This window comes from Vicia villosa, linkage group LG5 (assembly GCF_029867415.1).
Source record: "Vicia villosa cultivar HV-30 ecotype Madison, WI linkage group LG5, Vvil1.0, whole genome shotgun sequence".
NCBI lineage: Eukaryota > Viridiplantae > Streptophyta > Magnoliopsida > Fabales > Fabaceae > Vicia > Vicia villosa.
The window spans coordinates 147803562-147824994 of NC_081184.1; the positions used below are offsets into that span (position 1 = coordinate 147803562).

General features: G+C 33.9%; 3 protein-coding genes across 5 annotated transcripts; 1 reads left to right on the forward strand and 2 right to left on the reverse strand.

Annotated features, from left to right (window-relative positions):
- The first annotated feature begins 1856 nt into the window (after window positions 1–1856).
- LOC131603092 (uncharacterized) lies at window positions 1857–7001 on the forward strand. Of its 3 annotated transcripts, XM_058875345.1 has the most exons (4): window positions 1857–2125; window positions 2449–2508; window positions 3993–4050; window positions 5563–7001. In XM_058875345.1, exon 4 carries the CDS (start codon window positions 5583–5585, stop codon window positions 6672–6674), a length of 1092 nt encoding a protein of 363 aa, XP_058731328.1. In that variant the 5' UTR covers window positions 1857–2125; window positions 2449–2508; window positions 3993–4050; window positions 5563–5582; the 3' UTR covers window positions 6675–7001. The 3 variants fall into 3 exon arrangements, with proteins under 3 accessions (XP_058731328.1, XP_058731327.1, XP_058731330.1); XM_058875344.1 differs by lacking the exon at window positions 3993–4050; XM_058875347.1 differs by lacking the exons at window positions 1857–2125; window positions 2449–2508; window positions 3993–4050 and adding an exon at window positions 4074–5155.
- A 1726-nt stretch (window positions 7002–8727) lies between these two features.
- Window positions 8728–10723, reverse strand: LOC131603093 (tetrahydroberberine oxidase-like). The gene has a single exon (XM_058875348.1). It carries the CDS (start codon window positions 10650–10652, stop codon window positions 8946–8948), a length of 1707 nt encoding a protein of 568 aa, XP_058731331.1. The 5' UTR covers window positions 10653–10723; the 3' UTR covers window positions 8728–8945.
- Window positions 10724–11509: 786 nt separating this feature from the next.
- On the reverse strand, window positions 11510–16810 carry LOC131603094 (mitogen-activated protein kinase kinase kinase 1-like). Its single transcript, XM_058875349.1, has 8 exons — window positions 16111–16810; window positions 15817–15901; window positions 15655–15717; window positions 14005–14162; window positions 13324–13396; window positions 13151–13210; window positions 12770–12880; window positions 11510–12545 (listed from the first exon to the last, which is right to left on the reverse strand). Exons 1-8 carry the CDS (start codon window positions 16689–16691, stop codon window positions 12342–12344), a joined length of 1335 nt encoding a protein of 444 aa, XP_058731332.1. The 5' UTR covers window positions 16692–16810; the 3' UTR covers window positions 11510–12341.
- Between the last annotated feature and the right edge of the window lie 4623 nt (window positions 16811–21433).

Sequence of the window (21433 nt, forward strand, 5' to 3'; positions counted from 1 at the left end):
TCAACCGCATCTGCAACAATTTTTTTCTTTTTTATTTTATTTATTTTAATTTTTAATTAAAGTTTTAATTTTTTAAAATAAAAAAATACAAAAATGCATTTAAACCGCCGATTCACAAAAACCGTCGGTTTTCCCAGTTTTAGCGGTTTACACCGGTTCACACCGGTTCAATGACATTTCCGATCCAGTTATTGAACCAGAGTGGTTCCCGGTTCGACCGGTCCGATCATCCGATCCTGTCCGGTTTTTAAAACACTGCAATTTAGACATATATTATATTAAAAACACACATTATAATACTTATAAGAGATAATATAGAACTTAAGAATGTATTATGTTTAAAATAATATAATTTTTAATCTTATTTATAGTAAATATTATAAAAAAAATTTATTTTAAAATTTTTAAATAAAAAACCCGTTTAGGACCGGATAGCCCGAAATTCATCTAGGGTCGGACTCACATAGTAATTCTAGAGCCCATATTAAACCGTGTCTTTTTTGGCCCAAACATAAGAAAATTTAGGATCTGTCAGGACTGGTCCGTTTAAGATCGGATAACCCATTTTGACAGCTCTAATCACAACTATTCATAGATAGAACCCGTGTCCGTATCCATTTTTGTTAAATTTTAACCTTATTTATTATGGGTATTTTTGTGAGTATCAACTAGTAATAGGCGAAATTGTCATCCCTATTTATAAATATATCCCTATTTATAAATATGATACTTTATATATAATTTGATATAATTAAATAAAAAGTTAAATGCATATAATAATTTATGATTAAAGCACAGTGTGAATTTTTTTTACCTTAATCATCTCACGCCATTTATATTAAATAAAATCATTAACCCTATACCCTACGAATAGAGTGATTATTAAGAGAAATGCTACTTGTACACCCAATTGTACACCTACACCATATTTTATACACCAAATATATACTTATCAAATTTTTTAATAATTTTTTTATGTACTTTAGATTTGTCCAATGCTATAATAATTATACCTATACGGTGTATATGGTCTACGGTGTATCAAATTGGTGTAACAATTGCATAGCTCTAACTAAATTCATATTTATTTAGGAATAAAGAGATTATCAACCGTGTGAATTTTTTTTTACTTTAATTAAATACATAGAAAGATTATTACCTTAATCATCTCACGCCATTAATATTAAAATATGTTACAAAATGTTGATTGCTATTTTCTTAATTTATTTTAGTCCATTAATTAAAACGTTGCTTCCTTGCCCATAGGATCCCTCCTCCTACTAAACACACTGATGAACCCATAATAAAAGGTACACACTTCATCCTTAAAACCTTCACTCATTCTTAATCAAACATTACTTAAGGTTTAGACTATCTTTTTATTCTAAAAACTCAATTGGACATAGCACCAAAAAAATGAAAACTCATTCGTAACTAAAGAAAAAAAAAAAACAGGTTGTCATTTTATGCTTATACGTTACTATATCATGACTCCATTTAACACCACGATGACACCTCTGCGAGAGTTCCGTGAGGTGCTCTTCTTTATTTTTATTTTTTTTATAAGAAGTGGTATATTTAATAAAAATTCATTTTTTTTCTCAACATTTTAATTAAATTAATAATAAAAATTAAATCCATTTAAAGCCAACGATAGAATAGAATATGCTCGATGGATTCGTAGGTTTCAAAAAACGAGCACGTGAAACTGAAACCGAAGGCGCACTCCATGCCACGTCATCAGGGTATGTTAAAGAGCGTGGAGCGTGTTTGAGACTCGCTTCATAAGCGCGTGAGAACAAACAGTTAATTGTGGGAGAACATGGGAAGATTGTAGCGTACAAATGACTCGAACATGGTGAGTGTATGGTTTCACTTTCTCTCTCCAGAAGCAGATTAGAATTTAAGAGAGAGAAACACTAACACCCACCTTCACACCCACACACCCTCATACCCTTTTTCCTTTCATTTCCTCTCCCTCTCAATTTCCCTCTCGATTCCATCGCCTTTACTTTCGATCCTTTTTCCTACAACAGAACCTTATTCCTCTCTTTCTCTTTTTTTTCTTTCTCTCTTTCTTAAATTCTCTTCGTTTTCTTCCATTTTTCACATTTTCTTAAACCTGGTAAGATCATTACATCTCTTTCCCTTTTGCCACATTTGTTTCTCGTTGATTTTGTTTATTTTATTTAATATTAATTAAAAAATTGGATTTTTATTTATATGATATAATATTAGGTTTTTGATTGGATCTAAGATAGATGGATGAACATGTCTTTGTTATGTTAGGTTCATGTTCTGGTTAATATTATATTATAGATTTATTATGTTTGAATCTTACTTTGTTAGTTGTCTTTGCGTGCTGTTGTGTCTCTCCACGTTGTTTCCTTTTGACCTTCTTGTATGAATCTTATCCTAATAGTCGCTGTTGTGGTTATTTATTGACAGATGCGCAGTGGTTTCTCCAACTAAATTGTTGGATTTATTCATAACTCTATTTGCTAGCTGGTGAGTTTTTTTTTCTTTTTCTTATCCTTGTAATTGTTTGATGAATGGGTTTATAACATGGTTTGTTTACAGCAATTAGAAAATGAGGCTTCTTTGTTGGTAGAATGGGGCTAATTCGAGCTTTTTCCTTTTTCTTTCTGTTAGTGTTTTCTTTGCATTGCATTGATCTTCTGGATGTTCACTTGTTGGTATTGGTATAGTATCTGTTTTCATTTTGTGTCCTGCACGAGTTATACAAACAAAATTGCGGTGTTGTTTATTCGAATTCAATTGTAAGCAAAATGTGTGTTTTCATTTTGTAAATATTATATCTTTATTGTGTTGGTTTGATACACAACTAGTTTGTTTTTTACCTTCTCGTATAGAACTTGTTATATTCTCTTTTAAGATGTTGATAGATTAGATGTTATGAACTCATTTTTGTGGTTAGAGAAGTTTTGCTTAGATGAATTTGGTAATATTATAATGCATCTGTTTAGTAGATCTGGCTATAAATTTTTGTATAAGCGATCTGGCTTCTGTTGTTAGGTACTAGACCAAAATTTGTAGTTTAGACTGTCAAAATGTATAAGAGTCATTGATGTATCATCTTATATGGGTTATTATCCTGGCAGTTATAACCTGTGGTATCATGCACCCATGAGCCTCTGAGTTGTTTTTTAAGTGTAACAATACTTCAAAAATAAGCAAATGAAATGTGGTTTGCTATTATGCTTGCATCTGTGACTTAAAGTGATTAGGCGTATGCAATTCTCCCTGTGTTCTTCTAAGAGGAATTCAAATCTCTTACTTTAATTCTCTCTGAATAAATAACAGTTTGTCCTAGGTATAGTATTGAGTTGCAATCATACTTTTAATTTATTACTTCATTTTGATGTAGTACTCTATGTCGAACATCTTTTGACTTGATTGCTTCCAAGAACTGAGGTCTTTCATGTTAGTTAATGCTTGACCTGATCTACATTGATTGGCGGAGCACAAATTATTTAGTCTGTCTATCCACCTTTTAGACATCCTGCCTGTGTAATGTTATGAAAGTAAGCATTGGTCTCAAAGGACAATATAATATGTTTTTCTTTCCTTGTGAGGAGCATTTGTCTCATCTGTGTAGTCCCTTGTGGATATGAAGAACTGAACAATTTTTATAACGACAAATTTATAACGAGTTTCAAGGTTACATGTGATTGCTTGAATATTAACTTTTTTTTAGCTATGTATTTTTTTCTATCGCACAACCTACGTGTAATGCATCAGATGTTGCATTTGATATATACATCTATGCATTTATTGTCAGCACTTTTTAAAATAATCATTATAGGTGGATAAATGGAAGAGTTGAATGATTCATTTTAGATTGGAATTTATAGATTGTTTTTGTATATATAGATTGAGAATCATATGAACAAGTCCGTAAATTTCTATATCAATCATTTCTTTCTACATTGTAAATTGTAATAACCGTTTTGTTTTTTTTGTGAATAAAGGGGCCTAGCCCCAAACATAAAAGGAAAAGGAAAGAAACAAAAAGCTAGAAGCCTCTAGGTAAGTCAGCAAATCTCCTATCTGCCAACATGGCAAATGATCTATCCAGAAAATGGATAAATTGGACATTTTGGGTACCATTTTGAAAGCATTTGATGAAAGATTCAAAGATTATGGTGAGATCAGGGCACTTTCCTGCAAGTGCTAGCTTACTTAATTAAAAAAAACATTTTTTAATCCCAAGTGAGAAAACCTCTTTTTAGATTCTTTGATGGGGGACTCTTGTTTACTCTATTTAGGTTGTTTTTCATATCATAATTGAAGAAATACCCTTTTTAGGTCTGAGATTTCTGATAATTTGATAAATATGTAGTGTCTGTAGGTTGTTGAAGACAAGTATGTTACAGAAGATAAGTAGCCACACTAAACTAGATAAATTAGGAATATAAGATTAGAGTGATAGTTGGAGACAATATTGTCAATGGCGGATAGCAATCCATGGCGGGGAGCCAAAATCCTACCATGCTGGCTGCTTTGCAGCTCTGTTATAGCGGATTATGATGGAAAAGCCCGCAATATTGACATATATTTACATTGCAGTGAGCCCCAAAACTGCCATGTATATCCACCATAGCGCCGCCATGGCGGATATTTTATAACACTGGTTAGAGATACACCTAGTGTGGAAAAATTTAAAGTATCTCGCCTTATGTGGCTTGAACATGAACGTATATGGGGAAGGTAATCATCAGTAAGGAGTTACCTTAGATAGACTATGGTGCCGTAGCTTTAAGTAAAAGAAGATCAAAGAAAACTATTAGCCTGCCAAACTATTAAGATGGATTTGTATTTAATGTCCTTTCTGTACACATGATCCATCTGCCCGTCTCTGTCTAGTAGGAAAGCCTTTGAGTCTGAATATTTTCCTCCGTATGTAGTTTACAGGCGCTGATTAAATTCGTCTGTCAGTAGATTCATAGAAATATCAGAGTGCTCTGGCGTGATAAACTTCTGATTCTGAAGTAAAATTGTTTGAGTAGTTTGGACAACTATGAGACTGACTGAGTGTCAGGTCACTTTTTATAAGGAATTGAATTCTCGAAAGATAAGAGACATCTTTTGGAGTGAGCGAGCAAGTTACATGCTTGAAAACAGTTTATTGAAGGTTGGACCATTATGTTTCACTGCTGAAATATTAATAAATATATGTTTGCAGAATGCTAAAAAATGATGTTTTTCCTTGACAAAGAATTGATGTTTTTCTGTACATCCTTTGTTTTGCTTTTGTAGGAAATTAAATTCCTGTTTTGTCTGCACCCTATTTTTTGTGGAGGATGAGTAAATTAAGTTTCTCATCACATACAAGCATCATGATATTTTTTTAAAATAATTTATTTAACATTTGCCAATAGAGTTATATGTTATTTTATTTTATATAATTTGTAAGTTAGTCTCTGAATTCTTCTAGTTTACATAAAACAGATATGTTAATGTGATGGTAGTTCCACTGCATGACATTTAGATCCCTGAAATCAGAGTATTCTTTTAACTGTTTTGTGGTTTAAACTTCAGGTTCTGTTTGTGTTTCGAAAATGGCAAAAGGAAGCAGAGGACGATACAGGGTTGCTTCGCGTCAGTACAGGCTGACTCCATACCCACTGGCTCGATGCAAAAGGGGTATCTGTGAGGAAATGTGCCAAAAGAAATGCTCTAAAGCATTGGATAAGAAAGAGTGTGAAGATGTAACATGTTCTGTGTGCATGGAATATCCACACAATGCCGTTCTTCTTCTCTGTTCTTCTCATGACAAGGGCTGCCGTCCCTATATGTGCGGAACTAGCCTTCGTCATTCCAACTGCCTTGATCAGTACAAGAAAGCTTACACCAAAGTAATTTCAGCACGTAATGGACAGAACGTCCTGGGCAGTCCATTTGTGCGCCATGATTTGAACTTAACTGATGAGAAGAATGAAGTTACTGAACTTGCTTGCCCCTTATGTAGGGGTCAGGTTAAAGGTTGGACCGTTGTGGAACCTGTGCGTGACTATCTCAACGAAAAGCAAAGAAGCTGCATGCAGGAAGACTGCTCGTTTGTCGGGAGCTATAAGGAGTTGAAGAAGCATGTGCGGGCAGAACATCCTTTGGCACGTCCACGGACAGTAGATCCTGATGATGAGCAAAAATGGAGATGGCTTGAGTGGGAGCGTGAACGTGAAGATGTTATCAGCACAGTGACATCAGCCATGCCCGGGGCAGTGGTTTTTGGAGATTATGTTATAGAAGGTCGCCATAATAATGACTTCGATTCAGATGACGAAGAGGGTGCTCTTGCAGCGGGTAATGGAGATAGAAATGGTAGATTTCAGATGGGTATGGAGGCTATGAATTTCTTCCTCCTGTTACACGCAGTTCGGCAGGGGAATGATATTAACAGCATAAGTAGACGTCTGAGGCCTGAGCTGGCCCCTAACAGGTTAGCCGATCAGAACGAGGACAATGAGCTGGGTGTCATACTGGATGTCTCGGATGACGACAATGATGATGGAAGCTACAATGAAGGCAATGATGATGGTGTATCCCTGGTTAGTCGGCTTCGCCGGCAGGGTGGTGGCAGAGTTCTGTTGAACCGTTCAGGCAGGAGGCGCAGGCGTAGGGAAGCACATGCAACAATGGAAGGAAGTTGATGATCATGCGCAGGAGGTTGGAAAGGGGCAAGTTTCTTAGGTATATATTAGTTCAGAAAATTCAGCATAGCCATTAGTGGTGGCTTAAATAACTATTTGAAGGGTTTTTCATTCTCAAGAAGAAAGAAAAATCAAAAGATGGGCATTTTTATTTGTTGTAATTTGTCTTTCATGTACATGTACATTCCTTACCTTCCTCCTATAGTCTTATTGCTTTTGCACATTATAATGTGAATTTCACTTATGTAAACATTTGATTGTATGAAAATCTTCGGCAAAAATTTGATTGCCCTGAAAGGTTCTCAGGATTGAGAAGTTGCAAATTTATTACAGGACTGCCACTCTTTCAAAAATCAAAAGTTGCAGTGAAATTTCATATAATAACTAAATCATGTTTATAAGTTCAATTTATGTACTATCCGTGTAAGAACCATGTTAACTTATTATCTTAAAAACTTATAACTTCCCTTCACTAAAGGTAATCTAATTAAAAGCATTAAATTTGGGCTTTGTCAATTTATTCTTTTAGGAATGAAATGCGTCTTCGGCAAATTTTGCCTATGATATTTGATGTTATTGAAGAATGTTGGAAATTACATATGCTTTGTCATTTTGTCTTTTGTTTTTGGCATAATCACCATGTGGTTTCGTGATATGGGTATGGATGGATATTTAATTATACACCCTTTACACTATATATAATAAAAATGACTTTTTTCTGTTGGATAAGTGAGACAAAATTCATTTATTGGTAGTCTTATTTATAAGCTATGCTTCTTTAATTCATTTATCGGTACTCATATTTATAAGCTATGCTTCTTTAGAGCAATTTTATATTTATATACTTAGCGTGATCCACCGATATACATTCACATGATGTTTGATTCAACAACTATATTATTTGCAGATGAAGAAATGTTGGGAATATCTTAAAGCCATCTCTATATTTTCTTAGGGTCTCTGGTGTAATTTATTTTTTGTCTTCAGAATCCGAAGATATTAACGCATCATAATTATTTTTACGTATTTTCGGAGATGCTTTTCTAAAATATCTCAATATTTGTTGTTGAAATTTTTCGGACATGCATTTCTGAAATAACTCAATATTTATTAAAAAATATTAAAATCAAGGTGAATTAATTGTGTTAATTATATAATTAGTTGTATTAATCAAGATAGATAATTAAATATATATCATTTTAATCAAAATATAATAACTATTTATAAATAACAATGATCATCCTATTAAATATTTAAATCAACACATTATTCTCATATAAAATTAATTAAAAAAAATATAAATTAAAAATTATAATGCTAGCAGGAGGATATTTTTAACATGATAATTTCATTGATTAACATTACTCTAATGTTTTTTTATTGATTAAAGGATTCTTCATTGCATCCTTAATACAATGGAGTTCAACTTTATTTGAAACGCATCAAATGCATAATGTAGTTATTTAAAAAATAATTACTTTTATAATTTAAAAAAATTTGTGACAAATGAATTATAATTTTTTTAATCATTTCAAAAATATAATTGTAACTAATATTTAATCAAAATCAAAATTTTATTGAATCTATTTCTATAAATATGTACAATTATATCAGTGACTTAATCCAAAACTTTAGTAATTGACATCTCCATTTCTTTAGAGAAATGGAGAGGATCTCAACCCATTTAATATAATATGCATGTACCTTTATAGTATAGTATTAAGAAATGTTTCAATTATAGTGAGGCATAGGCCTACATGGTTCTTAAAGTAGGTATGTCCCTGTGCGTAATATATGGTACATCTGAATTTTAAATTCAGACATCATTCTTTATGCATCCTGGACGTTGCAGATGAAATTAAGAGCTCTTATAATATGTGGTACATCCGAATTTTAAATTCAGACATCATTTTCTATGTATTCTGGACATCTTCAGATGATCTTAAACTCTCTTATAATATAAGGTACCTCCGGAATTTGAAATCCAAACGATGCGAGGACATTTGTAGAAATTTCATAAAATTTAAGCAACTCCTAAATACAAAATATACCATAAATCATTTTCCAAGGTTTGTATAAAAATTCCATATCCAAATTCAATTTGTTACAACAAACTCATCTAAGGAAATCAGCACAAACAAACTTCCAAGACAGATATGAAATAATATGTATCTAGGTAAACAAAATTATTAAATGAGGTTAACACTTAACATCAAGATCAAATTTCTCAAATTAGATACACATACAATAGAAACCACATAGTAACTTATTTTACATTATGGCGGGTACTGCTCTAGGAAATTCTAATTGCACCCCTTCCACACAAGGTAATATACTACTACCCATTGTTGTTATGTTATCAAAACTAGGCATAGAAGGTATGCTTTGTTCATTTCTAAAGAAATTTAGAGGATCAACTTTGGTCTTAACCATTGCCAATCTTTTGAAGTTGTTGTTGAAATACTTTAAACCCCAAATACTAGCTTTCTTATAACTTGTGTATCCATTAATGTTATTCACTCCAATGTCAAGGTCTCTATAATTCACATATGCAGCTCTTGGAGACTTTGAAACAAAAGGTTCCATATAACTATATAGTTTTCTCATCCAATTTATGTGCCTTTTTTCTACTTCATCACCTTCCTCTTGCCAAAAAACCAAGTGCTGAATTTTGTAAATGTTTCCAGCTCTATGTGGAAATGGAATTTCCGAATCCGATATCTCGTCCATTCTGCCACCATAAGGAGTGAATATTAACACCGCCTTTTTCGCCTCGTCTTCATAAAACATTGGCCATAGCCCTTCAAATCCAATGTCAGGAATTGGTTCTCTAACATAATCAGATTTTGCCTTGAAAAACAACACACCATCATGAGTTCTATTCAACAAAACTTCAAGAGGTTCATTCTTTGTAAAACCAGCAAGGTAGTGAACTGATTCAATCCAACTCATCTCAGTACAATCTTCTCTAACCAAACCAAGCTCCGGAAACTTCTCTTCCATCAGAAGAACGAGTCTATCTACACCTCCAAGAAACAAGGATTCAAATGTGACTTTTATTGTTTGAGTTCTTGAATTTGCCCTCTCCAAAATGATCCTAATGTTTAAGTCTTTATCAAGCTTATTTGCCACTAACTGCCACTTATGAATAAGTATGGTTCCATTTTGTTCCAATGTCCTAGGAACATTGAACAATGTCACAGTGGATGGAACATGAATAAGTTTTATCTTCCATGCTATGATAACTCCGAAGCTTGCTCCTCCACCACCTCTAATAGCCCAAAACAGATCCTCACCCATTGATTCTCTGTCAAGAACTCTACCATTCACATCAATTATGTGAGCGTCAAGTATATTATCGGCAGAAAGACCATGTTTACGCATCAGGAAACCATAGCCACCGCCGCTGATGAGTCCGCTAACACCAACAGTAGGGCAAACACCTGCAGGGAAGCCGAGAGTTTTGCTTTTTTGGCTAATTTTGTACAAAAGTTCGCCAACCGTTGCCCCTCCTTGAACCCACGCATTGCTATTTTCTAAGTCGATTTGGATTTCTCGAAGGTTTATGAGATCGATAACAACAAACGGAAATTTAGAAACATAGGACAGACCTTCATAGTCATGGCCGCCACTTCGGATTCGAATCTCCATGTCATGGTGTTGGGAACAGATTACGGTGGCTTGAATTTCTAGTACTTCAAGAGGTGTTACAATGACAAGAGGTTTTGCAGTTGTGTTGGATGCGAATCTAAGGTTTTGAACCGAAAACCGGAGTATAGATGAGTATGAGGAGTGTGTTTGGGTGAACACAACCTTAGAGATTGAAGTGGAGTTATAATTAGAATAACTTTTAAAGCATTGAATAAAGCTTTCATGATTATCAGCTGCATAAGATGTAAAAGAATATAACAAAGCAATTGCAACAGCAGTAAAATGTAACTTTAGAGGCATATTAAGATCCAAAAGTTGGTGTACCATGCATGAGATTTGTAATATTTTTTTAAACTTGTAGTTAAAAAGTTTAAGCTACAACAGATCTTGATGTTTGAAACAAGACAAACCTTGAACTCATTTAGCTGACTCTTGAATTAATTTGTATCAGGTCTTCAAGCATAAAGCTGCATATAGTATAGTGTGAAAAATCATCATTTATTTAATATGAATCTTCTATGAAAATGAAAATAAAAACTTCTGTCATAATGATGTCCGTGGTATCCAATAATTCACCTGTATATTCAATAATTTAGTCCAACAGATCACAGGGACATGTGCATCTAGCAATAAATAAATAAATAAATAAATAAAATAACAAGGGGAGAAAATAAAATAGTACTCCTAAGATTAAAAAATGAGCAACAACAAGCAACTCAGCGAACAAGGTCAGATTCACAAATTAATATAATATTAACCATAACATGAAGCTAAGATAACAAGTACCTGGGAACCAGATCCTCTCAATCAGTATTTTCTGTTAATCTCTCTCAACAATAAAATCAAACCATTAAAGTAATGTAACGACTAACCCCTAAGGGTTGGTCGGCTGGAGAAAGCTCGAGATTTGAGAGTGTGCTCATCTCGGTTCGAATCCAACTTGGTGTTATTATTCTAACAATTTCTTAGTTCTGTTTAGAGAAATTGAGAGGAACCGAGTCTCAAGCACATGTCACTAAGCTTCACCTATTCATTATATATAAGATTGCAAAAGAAAAATATAACACTTTCTTCATTTTTAGCAATAAAGCCAGAGTACAATACAAGGTCACCATCAACAAATGAGTTAAGGTTCACCTACATTTGAGAGAACACTTTTTGCATTCTAAAGATACAAGAATCAATTCACAAAATAAAAACAAACTAGATAAAATTATTGTAGTTTCCTAGAAAAAAAAGTGCAGCAATTATATACAGTTTAACTGCACACAAAAAACTCATGTACAACTTCGCACTCTAATGGCATAGATAACACAACATTTGTACACTAGCTGCAGCATCTTTCATGACCAAATATCAGCAACCACTTTGCAATACTAGTGAATGTAGAATTTCCATGCAATAACAATTCCAAGAGTATGAGCCCCTGATTGGATCAAGTGAGTATATGGGCAGATAATGCAATAACCATTGCTTTAGGATTGGAATTATGACTTGAAAAGCAACGGTAGAAGCGATATGACTGCAAGTTTCGACAACTCCGTTCCAAATGACCAATTGTGCAGGCTCATTGCAAATTTGCAATCTCCTTTTGACTGCATACTACAGGAAAGAGCACTTGATTGGAATTGAAGAGTATCTCCTCTTTACTTCTCCGACTCCCCCCTCCAGTCTTAAGAAGTTCCTTACTGCAAGATAAGGAGCCATTGCTTCTTCTTGTGTGACATAAAGGTGAAAATTTAGCATCCTGGAACTCTTGCTTTTGTTAATGCAGTCTTGCCTTTTGATGAAATTATCTTCAGCATGGGATCGGCGTGGTGGTTCAACACAGGAGGTGATAGAGATAAGCAAACCAGTGAGTGTTTCGAGGTCTAACTCCAGTACATATTGCGCAAACCCATGCTACTTTTCATGGTTATTTTCACCAGTCTAAACTCAAGAGGTGTAGGGATCAACTTGAGAAATAGAGGATAAATTTGACCATCACAGTGTCATATAGGATGTGTTCAAGAGCATTTAAGGCTGAACAATACTATTAATACGTGGAGAACCTGCGCTTAATCGTCTCCTTAGAAATGGATGATTTGATAGCTGAGCTGCAGTTGGCCGTTTACTTGGGTTAACTTGTAAGCATTTAAGAATGAAATCTCGGGCATCATTAGATAGAGATTCAGGAATCGGTGGAAGTTCACCCCGACCAATCCGAAATATTGCTTGCATCTGTAGTGACAAAAAAATATATATCGATATTATCACCAATTATCCAAATGGAAAAGCAAGTACAGTTAGTATATCTAACTTAATGATTCTAGACAAAGCAGCCAACTAAACTAAATTCCAAACATTAAATATTCATAAGGTGATTCAAAGGAATGGAATAGCAAAAACAGCAAGGAAAATGGGAAAGTAACAAACTTAAGAAGATTATAATAAGTGTTACATACTCCTTCTAATTCAGAGTAAGGTGGCTGCCTCGTCAACATCTCTAAAACCGTGCATCCTAAGCTCCATATATCAGCCGCTAGCCCGTAACCTTGGTTTCTTAAGTTAACAACCTATGGTCAAAAAATTCAAAGTTAAATCAGCCAAAATTTTGAAAAGCTCACTTGCATAAAAATTCATTTATCAGGAAAATGAACGGAAACATATATATACTGCAATAGACTAATTTATGGATGGTTAAATTTTATGGTATTAAATCAACATTCAGGATATGTGTTAAAAGGTGCAAATAAATTAGACAGTCATATAAAAACATTATCTCATTCTACTTCATCACTTTGAAAGTATTACATTAAAAAGATTCTACAAGGGCTGAGGCAAACCTCGGGAGCCATCCAGTATGGGGAGCCTTTGCTTGATTTAACATCATTTAATTTTGTTGCCTGAGAATGTAAAAGAACTAAAATTATGAGTTATGAGTTCGAGCAGCCAGCATTTGGGGATTGTGTATTAGCAAAATTCCGAAAAAGAGAAATTCAGTTTTGCGGAAGATTACCTTTGCCAACCCAAAATCTGCAAGCTTGACCGAACCATTTACATCAACCAGTATATTAGAACACTTGATATCCCTTTAAAATGTAATATTTGAATTGAAAAGATTAGAGTGCAGACACACAGCAAATAAATATAAATTCAAGATATATCAGAAATCAATGACCAAGCACTCCATCCTAGTTTCATCTTTTTTTACAGTGGTTCAATGTTGTGCATTTTCATATCAGAAAAAAAAATTCACTGCGAAAAGATTTACTGGATGCAAATTATTGGGTAAAAAGATTTACTGATGTAGTTTTAAATTAAAATGGAGTACAAGACCAAATTTCAAGACCTAAATAGACTTTGAATATCATGAATGACACTAAGCTTAATAAGTTCCAAAGAATTTATAGAAGCTGAATTTTAAAATGTCAATCATAACCCTGTAAGATATGCCCTGACACCCAGTTTCTACCTGGAATAAGATTCTAGTTTTAACAAAGTTGAACATGTGCACACACAGATATAGTTTGAAGAACCTCCTTTATTAAAAAAAACTTTCAAATATATTTCCCTATAACATTAAAAATCCCTTGACCCTTCGCAATAAATAAGTGTAAATTTGAGAAATAAAATTGTTATTGTTGTAGAATTAGTCATTGAATTGCTTGCCTAATGATAACAAATCCACTCATGTTACCTGTGGACCACATCATTTTCATGAAGATACTTCAAGCCATATAAAATCTGTCTTGTGTATGCAGAAACTTGAGAATCATTTAGGTGATAGCTTTGATAAAGACTGGCCAATGACCCTTTTGACACAAGCTCAAGGAATATATACAGTGTGCTTTCATTCTGAGAAATCCAAAACATAAATATATAAATAACAAAGAGACGGAGATAAAAACACTAGCAATGCAATTGCTGTTAAGTGAACAGAACTAGACAGAAAAATAATTTGAGTAAATTTTTAAGTTGGTCCTCAATAACATTTGGATATTTATTTGGTCTACAAAAGATCAGTGACAACAAATTGGCCCTCAAATGAATTTTGATCATCGCATGACATCTTGAAACCATTGAGCTATTTCCATTTTTAAAAATTGTGATTTGAGGACTAAAATCAGAATTTACTCCAAATTTAAAGAATGGATAACTAAACAAAAACATATGTACTTAATAAGCACAATCTATAAAACAAGAAAAATATGTAATTAGGCATTATTTAGTTAGTTAATAATCATTAAAACGAATTCGAAGAACAAGAAAAATTCAAATCAAACTATTTTTGTTAAATGGAAAAATTAAGGTATGGTTTTAAAGTGCGGATGCGGTTGCGGCTGCTGCGATTGCGGTCATTGCGGTTGTTGCGATGCGCATTGTGGCCCTTGCAGTCTGAGTTTTTATAGGGAAGTATTTGAAATACAATGTTGAAAAATACTTGATGTTAAGTTTTTTTCATAACAAAAGAAGTAAATTGGGTTTTAGGATTCTAATATTTTGATTTTTGATGAAAATACTTGAAGAAACATGATTGAAATTGTATGATGTGGTTCTTAATATAGCCGGAGGCGTAATTTTAAAATCACACCGCAATTGCGGTCCGATGCGGTTGCGGAGGCAACCGTATCCGCAATATTGCGGGTGCAATTGCGGTTGTGGACCGCAATTTAAAACCATTGGTAGCTGAGAAAACCTACAAAGAACCTCTTTAAATACTATACATTGTAAAGGAAGCAGAATAGATTAAGAAAATAAAGATTTGCAACCTAGAAAGAGATTTTCATTTTTTTTAGGAAACCTTAATGTGCATTTGCGCTTCAAAATTTATATAAAGACAGCTCTAACGACGAAAAGGATTTTGAACTGCAACATTCTCAAATGAATGTATGTATCAATTGATAACTTCAACATTACATGATCTAGATGAAAATAATTGATTCACCTTTTTAATAGGAATACAAGAATGTTTGAAGAAAACATTTTCCATTTTTGTTGCATAAGCATTAAGCGTAGGATCCGAAAAAAGTTTTTACCACGTTTATCTTCTAAATGACCCATATTATGAACAACTTACCTCCTTTAAATAGCACTCTGGTATCTAATTAGACCCAATTGATGTTACAAAGATATATCATTTCCTCTTCTCATCACAGTAAACAAACTTACAAAAGACTATGTAATCTGAGGATTATCATAATTTCCAAGATTCTCAATGAAGAAAGCGGGTTTTCAGCAAAAGAAATGCCACCACACTTGCAAAATGCTGATTTCAAATTCCTCAGTCATGAAAATCCAATCACATTCTACAAAATAAAATAAACTTGCACACTAGATAAGAACATACCTTGTCAGAGCCATAATATCGAACTATGTTTTCATGTTGAAACCTACTCAAAAGAGATATTTCCTGAAAAGAAGTTCAGAAAGATAATGCATAAAAAAATACTAATATACAAGATGAAATGAACAATTCATCAAATTAAATTCCAAGACTAACTCCTCCCACCTGCTGAAGTTGGAAAATGCTTTGTCTTCCCTGGTGACCATCATCCAACAAAGACACCTCTTTCACCGCATAAAAGTTTCCATCGCTGCAAGAAAAGAACAAGCATATTTCGTCAGTCGAAACAAAAGGCAAAACATAAAACTTAAACAATTGGATGACTTAATCTTCATCAAGCAATTGGATGATATAAAACAACTGGATGTTATGCTTTACCGGCTAAACTAGAGCAACTTGTGTGTTCATGTATGTACATTATTTATCAAACTAGTAAGCATTCAATGATAATAAACTTACTCGGTGAGGCATTCATAAACCGTTCCAAAAGAACCCTTTCCGAGAATGGTACCCTTTTGCCACGAAGAAAAAGTGGGTTTAAGCCACCCATAAGGAAACACCGTTCTCTCCCCACCACCATCACTATCATAATCATGTGAAGTAGTGAAAGAACCCGAATCCGTAAAAAGCACACTCCTTTCACCGTTTCTGAGCGGATCAACAACACCCCTAACATTATGTTCCCCCGAAGAAGAAGGCGAATCCCTAACAATCACAACAGCAGAATCCTCAGAAACTGAAATTGAACCAACGTTGGAAGAGCGAACCTTTCGAGCTTCCCAATCTTGTGTTGGGATAGAGAAATCCTCAGGACCGGAAAGGCCCAAACTCTGAAAGATACGGTCGAATTCGCCGTCGATTCCTAATACACGGAGACTGGTTTCTTCATCGGAGGGAGATGGAGATGGAGAAGGAGATGGGATGGCGGCGGCGGTGGTGGTGGGGAGTTGGTAATTGATGTTCTTTTTGGCGTTGAGTCGCTCCAATCGAGGCGGCTTTTTCTTCGTCTTGGTCTTGGTCTTTCGCATCATCCACTCCATTGGTGTGGTTTCGTTGCTCTTTCTTGTTTCTTGTGACAGTGTTTTTTTTTATGGCTGCTAGTGGAAGGAAAGTGGAGAGAAATTATTGGGTTACTTTATCTGTGTCTGCGTTGGAAATGGATTCACTGACGTTTGGGCGCCAAAGGTAGAGTGCAGTTCAACTATTTTTGTCCATTAGATAAATCTAACATTCTTAATAATGCCACGTCTCTATTTTTTAATTTGAAAATTAAAACACCTAGTTCAGGTGCACTACTTCACAGTACACACAGATCACCGGTTCACCAACACCTCCGCCATATCATCTTCTTGCCGTTTCTTGATGTTGTCATCATCGGCCTCTCTCGCCTTGTTTCTATTTTCCGTCATCTCCCACCTTGTTTCCATCTCCGGCCATCCCACATCTGGTTTGCGTTGCCGGAATCTTCTTGTTGTTCTCACCTTGTTTCTGTTTCCGATCATCTCCCACCTTGCTTTCGTCTTTAGCCATCCACGTTTTCAATAGTTATGGCGCAAGCCGACGAAGCTTCTCCTGCTACCGTCAATGTTGTAACAGTTATCTTTCTTCTTGAGTTTTTTTCATTTCAAGAAATTAAACAAAAAAGAAGGTCACGTGGCATTTTGTTAAGCACATGATTTATCCAACGATTTTAAGTGTTCCAAAGGTAGAGTGACGTTACCGCGTAAACGTCAGACAATCCGGACCCGTCTGCGTTGTGTTGTTGCCATTTGGATTAATTGCCAAAATGAAGTGTGACTTTCTATATTTATTTACTTACTATTTGGGGTAATCATTCATGTAGATGTAATTGTAAATTTAAATGTAAAGTTACTTTTAGATTTTAATTTAAGAATTAAAAATTGTTTTAAAGTATTTTATTTATATTAAAAATATTAATTAGAATGTAATATGCTTTGGTTGAATTGATGAATTCAGGTCACATGAGATAAAATATAATAAAATTGCATTGATTAAAGGATTCAATACGTTAAGGTCTTTGTAAAATTAGTTATTTTTACTTGTCGTTTATTTAACAAATTTCGTAAAAGAGTCATTCTCCAAAGATTTGTCGTCGTGACGTTAGATCTGACTAACGGAAGTTGATATGATAGTACAAGTGGATTTTTTTTATATTTTATTATTTATTGGAGTTGTCAAATAGATTTCCTTGCATGAAAAGTTTATTTATTTACTTTTTGGAATGGTCAATAAAAACCCAACCAGGTATCGTGTGTGCCCTAATTCTTTGACATACTCGTTCTTCCTTTCCCCCATTCTTTCCAACTATAAATGTCATTGCAGAAGCAATGTTATCTTCAAAGACAAATTCAACCAATGTATCATTCATGTCATCCTCATCTATAAAAAGTCGAGGTCTACATTTGTATAGTTGACAAGGTCAAATGATATCGTATCAGTGCAATAAGGGACCCGACAAAGGTAAGCTTTTTTGGAGATGTCCATTTTGGAGAGGTGATGACACTTGTGATTTATTTATATGGGATGAAGATATGGGAGCAAAAGCTGAAAATGAAGATGAGAGTAACATGAATGAAGTTATGAGTTATTTGAAGGAGTTGTATGGAGATTCTAAGAAGATGAATAAGAGTTTGAAGAACAAACTGAAATTAGAGAAATATTTTGAAAAAAATGAAAATGTTACTTATTGTAATCTCGTTTGTGTTTAATGTGTACTTTATATTCAAATGTAATTGTTGAAGGATTCACTTAAGAGTTGTTTAATGTGTATTTTTTATGTATTGACAATGTTTTGGTAATGAAATTGAATTAAGGCTGGCAAAAACTTTTTGTATTGAAATGAAATGTTAATGTTGGGAAAATTTTGCATAGTAACAATTAAATTGTTGGACTCAAATTAGTTAATGTTGGCTTAATGTTGATATGAAATTGGACTGAAATTGATCATTAAGAAACCTGTTAAGCTCATACCAGGAATCCAGTTAAATGTTGGCTTAATGTTTAATAGTTATATTTGGATGAATATTGGCTTAATATTTAACTCATTTGATATCATGCTTTTTACTTATAATGATAGCACGATTTTAGCATAATTCAGACATGAATGAAACTAAGTATAACACAATAATGACCATTGCATAACTTACAAGATCACTTATACTTGGCTTGTAAGTAGTTTCCTTAGCAGGATTTGGTAGTTTGGCTGGAGACTTAGTTGACTTAGATATTTTGGGTCTTACACCAATGAAATTTCTAACACCACTTAATGTTCGCTTGGCAGGAGTAGGTTGTTTGGTTGGACTTTTGTTAATACTAAGTGTTTGAATATCTAGGATCACATTTTCTCCATAGTCTTCATCATTTAGCAATGATGTCAATGTTTCAGGGTTTCATACCCCAAAATTTGCCTCCCATATTCCATCTACAATGATTCAAAATTCAAGATCCAGTCCCAAAGATTACCCATTCAAAGTCCAGATGATCCAGAGGTCAACTACAATCAAAGCATGATTCAAACCTACGATCATTGGTCAAACATCAAGTATAGAGGTGCATAACCATCATTTGATCAAAGATTGATCATGATTCCATTAATAGAAACTCAGAGATGAACAAATACAAAAAGGTTCAAATTAGGGTTTCTTAGGAGAAAGTCAACCCAACTTTGACTGGGCATAACTTTCACATGGAACATCAAAAATGCCCCACTCAAAGCCTATTTTGAAGGAAATTGGATTCCCTACAACTTTGTCTCTCACAAGCCAGGGCTAGAAATGATTCATTTGAGAGATACAGTGCAAAAGATTACAGGTCATTTTCAGGCATCCTTCAAAAGCAGTTTTTTGTCAGAGAGGATATGATCAAGATAAAAGCTCCATTTGAAAAATATGTTACAAAGTGGCTTGTAGAGGACACTTTGAGGTTTCCAAAAAGTATTAGAACTCCCTCATAGCTTAAAAATTGAGTGAGATATGCTTGATCAAAGTTGGGTGATTTTGGAGGACCAAATGTGAAAAAAGAAAGTTCAAATTGAGAAATTTTGCAAATGGGCCTATGGTTTTATGATACAAACTTGGTCCACAAGTCACTAGCATGCCCAAAACCATATGCCACGAAATTTGACTCATTATTTGATTTAATATGATTTTTATCTCATTTTTAATGATTTAACTAAGTGGAAAATCAAATATTTTGTTAAATAAGTACATATAGATTGATTCCAATCAATATTAATGACAAATATAATATAATTTTCGTGCATATTGATGGAAGAAAGTTTGGAACAAATTTGATCAAAAAATAGAAAGTTTCAATTCAAGAATAAAACCAATTTTTCTCAAATGGCAAGATTGGATTTCAAGAGGCCTTGGGCTATAATTCTTAACCTAATTCACTCTTCTATAAGTAGTGAATAGATGGCATAGGATTAGGGGAGGAAATTCTGGAGAAAGAGGCACACGTACAAGAACTCAAAAGTCATCAAGAAACTCAAATTCGGTTTCAAAGAATCTGAGGCTTTTAGGGAGATTTAAAGGTTCCAAAAGATTCCTCAGGTGATTTGGAACGTGTCTGGATCGCTGCTCTACATCAACAACCCCAGATAATCCTCCAATTGGCCGTGGTATGTAGTTTCTAAAACTTGATCGATTTGCATGATTCATACGCTATTATTATTGATTGATTGCATATTTTGATTGGTGAAGACGTGTTAAACGTTTCTGGATTGTTTTCTTTGAGTTTTGGTGCGTGAATCATACTCGGCCATTGGAGGCCGAGTTAGGGTTCTTAATTTGAATTTGGGGGTTTTCGTTAGGGCTAAAATTAGACTAAAACGAGGTTGGCATTAGGTTCGCATGGCTTAAACGAAGAGTTTTGATGTGTCGCGAAAGATTTATATGGGTGCATATGTTAATCGCTATTTTTCAGGGGGTTTTTGCTACGAACAGAATCGCAACAGATTCGTAGCAAATTCTACAGGTTTTTTGCAGGTGTGTTGGAGAAGATGATGAGTTGTCATCATCTGATTCGTCCGTTTGAAAATTGGCGCGTGTTTTATCACCTTCATGACATAGTTTTGTATCTGTTTCATTCGTTGTGTTCATTTAACGCGTGCATGTATGTGATGTGTTGGTTGTGTTAAGTGCTGGTGAGGGGGAGGTCACCGGTTCGAGCCTCCCCTTTGCCTATTTATTTTTCTGAATTTTCTAACATGATCCTGTGCGCCTGTGCCTATGGGGTTCATCATGCATTCATATGATCTGACCATCAACTCCTCATTAACTCTGGATCTAACGTCCCAGCCTTGACCTCCCATATCATGAACCCTCACAATCACCACAAAGGATTATAACCTTGAATAAATTCAAATAATTTTAATTACTTATTTATTTTAATTGAAATATCTTTTTAATATATTAATTAGTAGATAATTATTTTTTTTAATAAAATAATTATATAATAGTTATATTAAAGATTTTAATTTGTTGTTCGCGCCGATTAAATCGATTAATCGCTATGGTCAACAATGATTTTAATTAAAATATTATTTAATTAAAATACAAATTAAATCATATTCGATTAAATGGTTACAACTATCTTATTAGTTGTGATGATTAATCTTCTCCGTTTTTTTCCTAACTTCAAATTCGTTATTCTTTTTAATCGAATCAATCGATTACGAGGGGTAGCGATACAAATTAATTATTAAAAATTATTAAAAAATACCTTAATTCATTATTAGTGATAATCGAATTAATCGATT

Coding starts and splice junctions, on each gene's coding strand:
- LOC131603092 (XM_058875345.1), top strand. CDS start 5,583: ATGGCAAAAGGAAGCAGAGGACGATACAGGGTTGCTTCGCGTCAGTAC.
- LOC131603093 (XM_058875348.1), bottom strand. CDS start 10,652: ATGGTACACCAACTTTTGGATCTTAATATGCCTCTAAAGTTACATTTT.
- LOC131603094 (XM_058875349.1), bottom strand. CDS start 16,691: ATGGAGTGGATGATGCGAAAGACCAAGACCAAGACGAAGAAAAAGCCG. Junction 13,397..14,004: donor GAAAATGATGTGGTCCACAG/GTAACATGAGTG, acceptor TACATTTTAAAG/GGATATCAAGTGTTCTAATA. Junction 12,881..13,150: donor CATACTGGATGGCTCCCGAG/GTTTGCCTCAGC, acceptor TTTTGACCATAG/GTTGTTAACTTAAGAAACCA.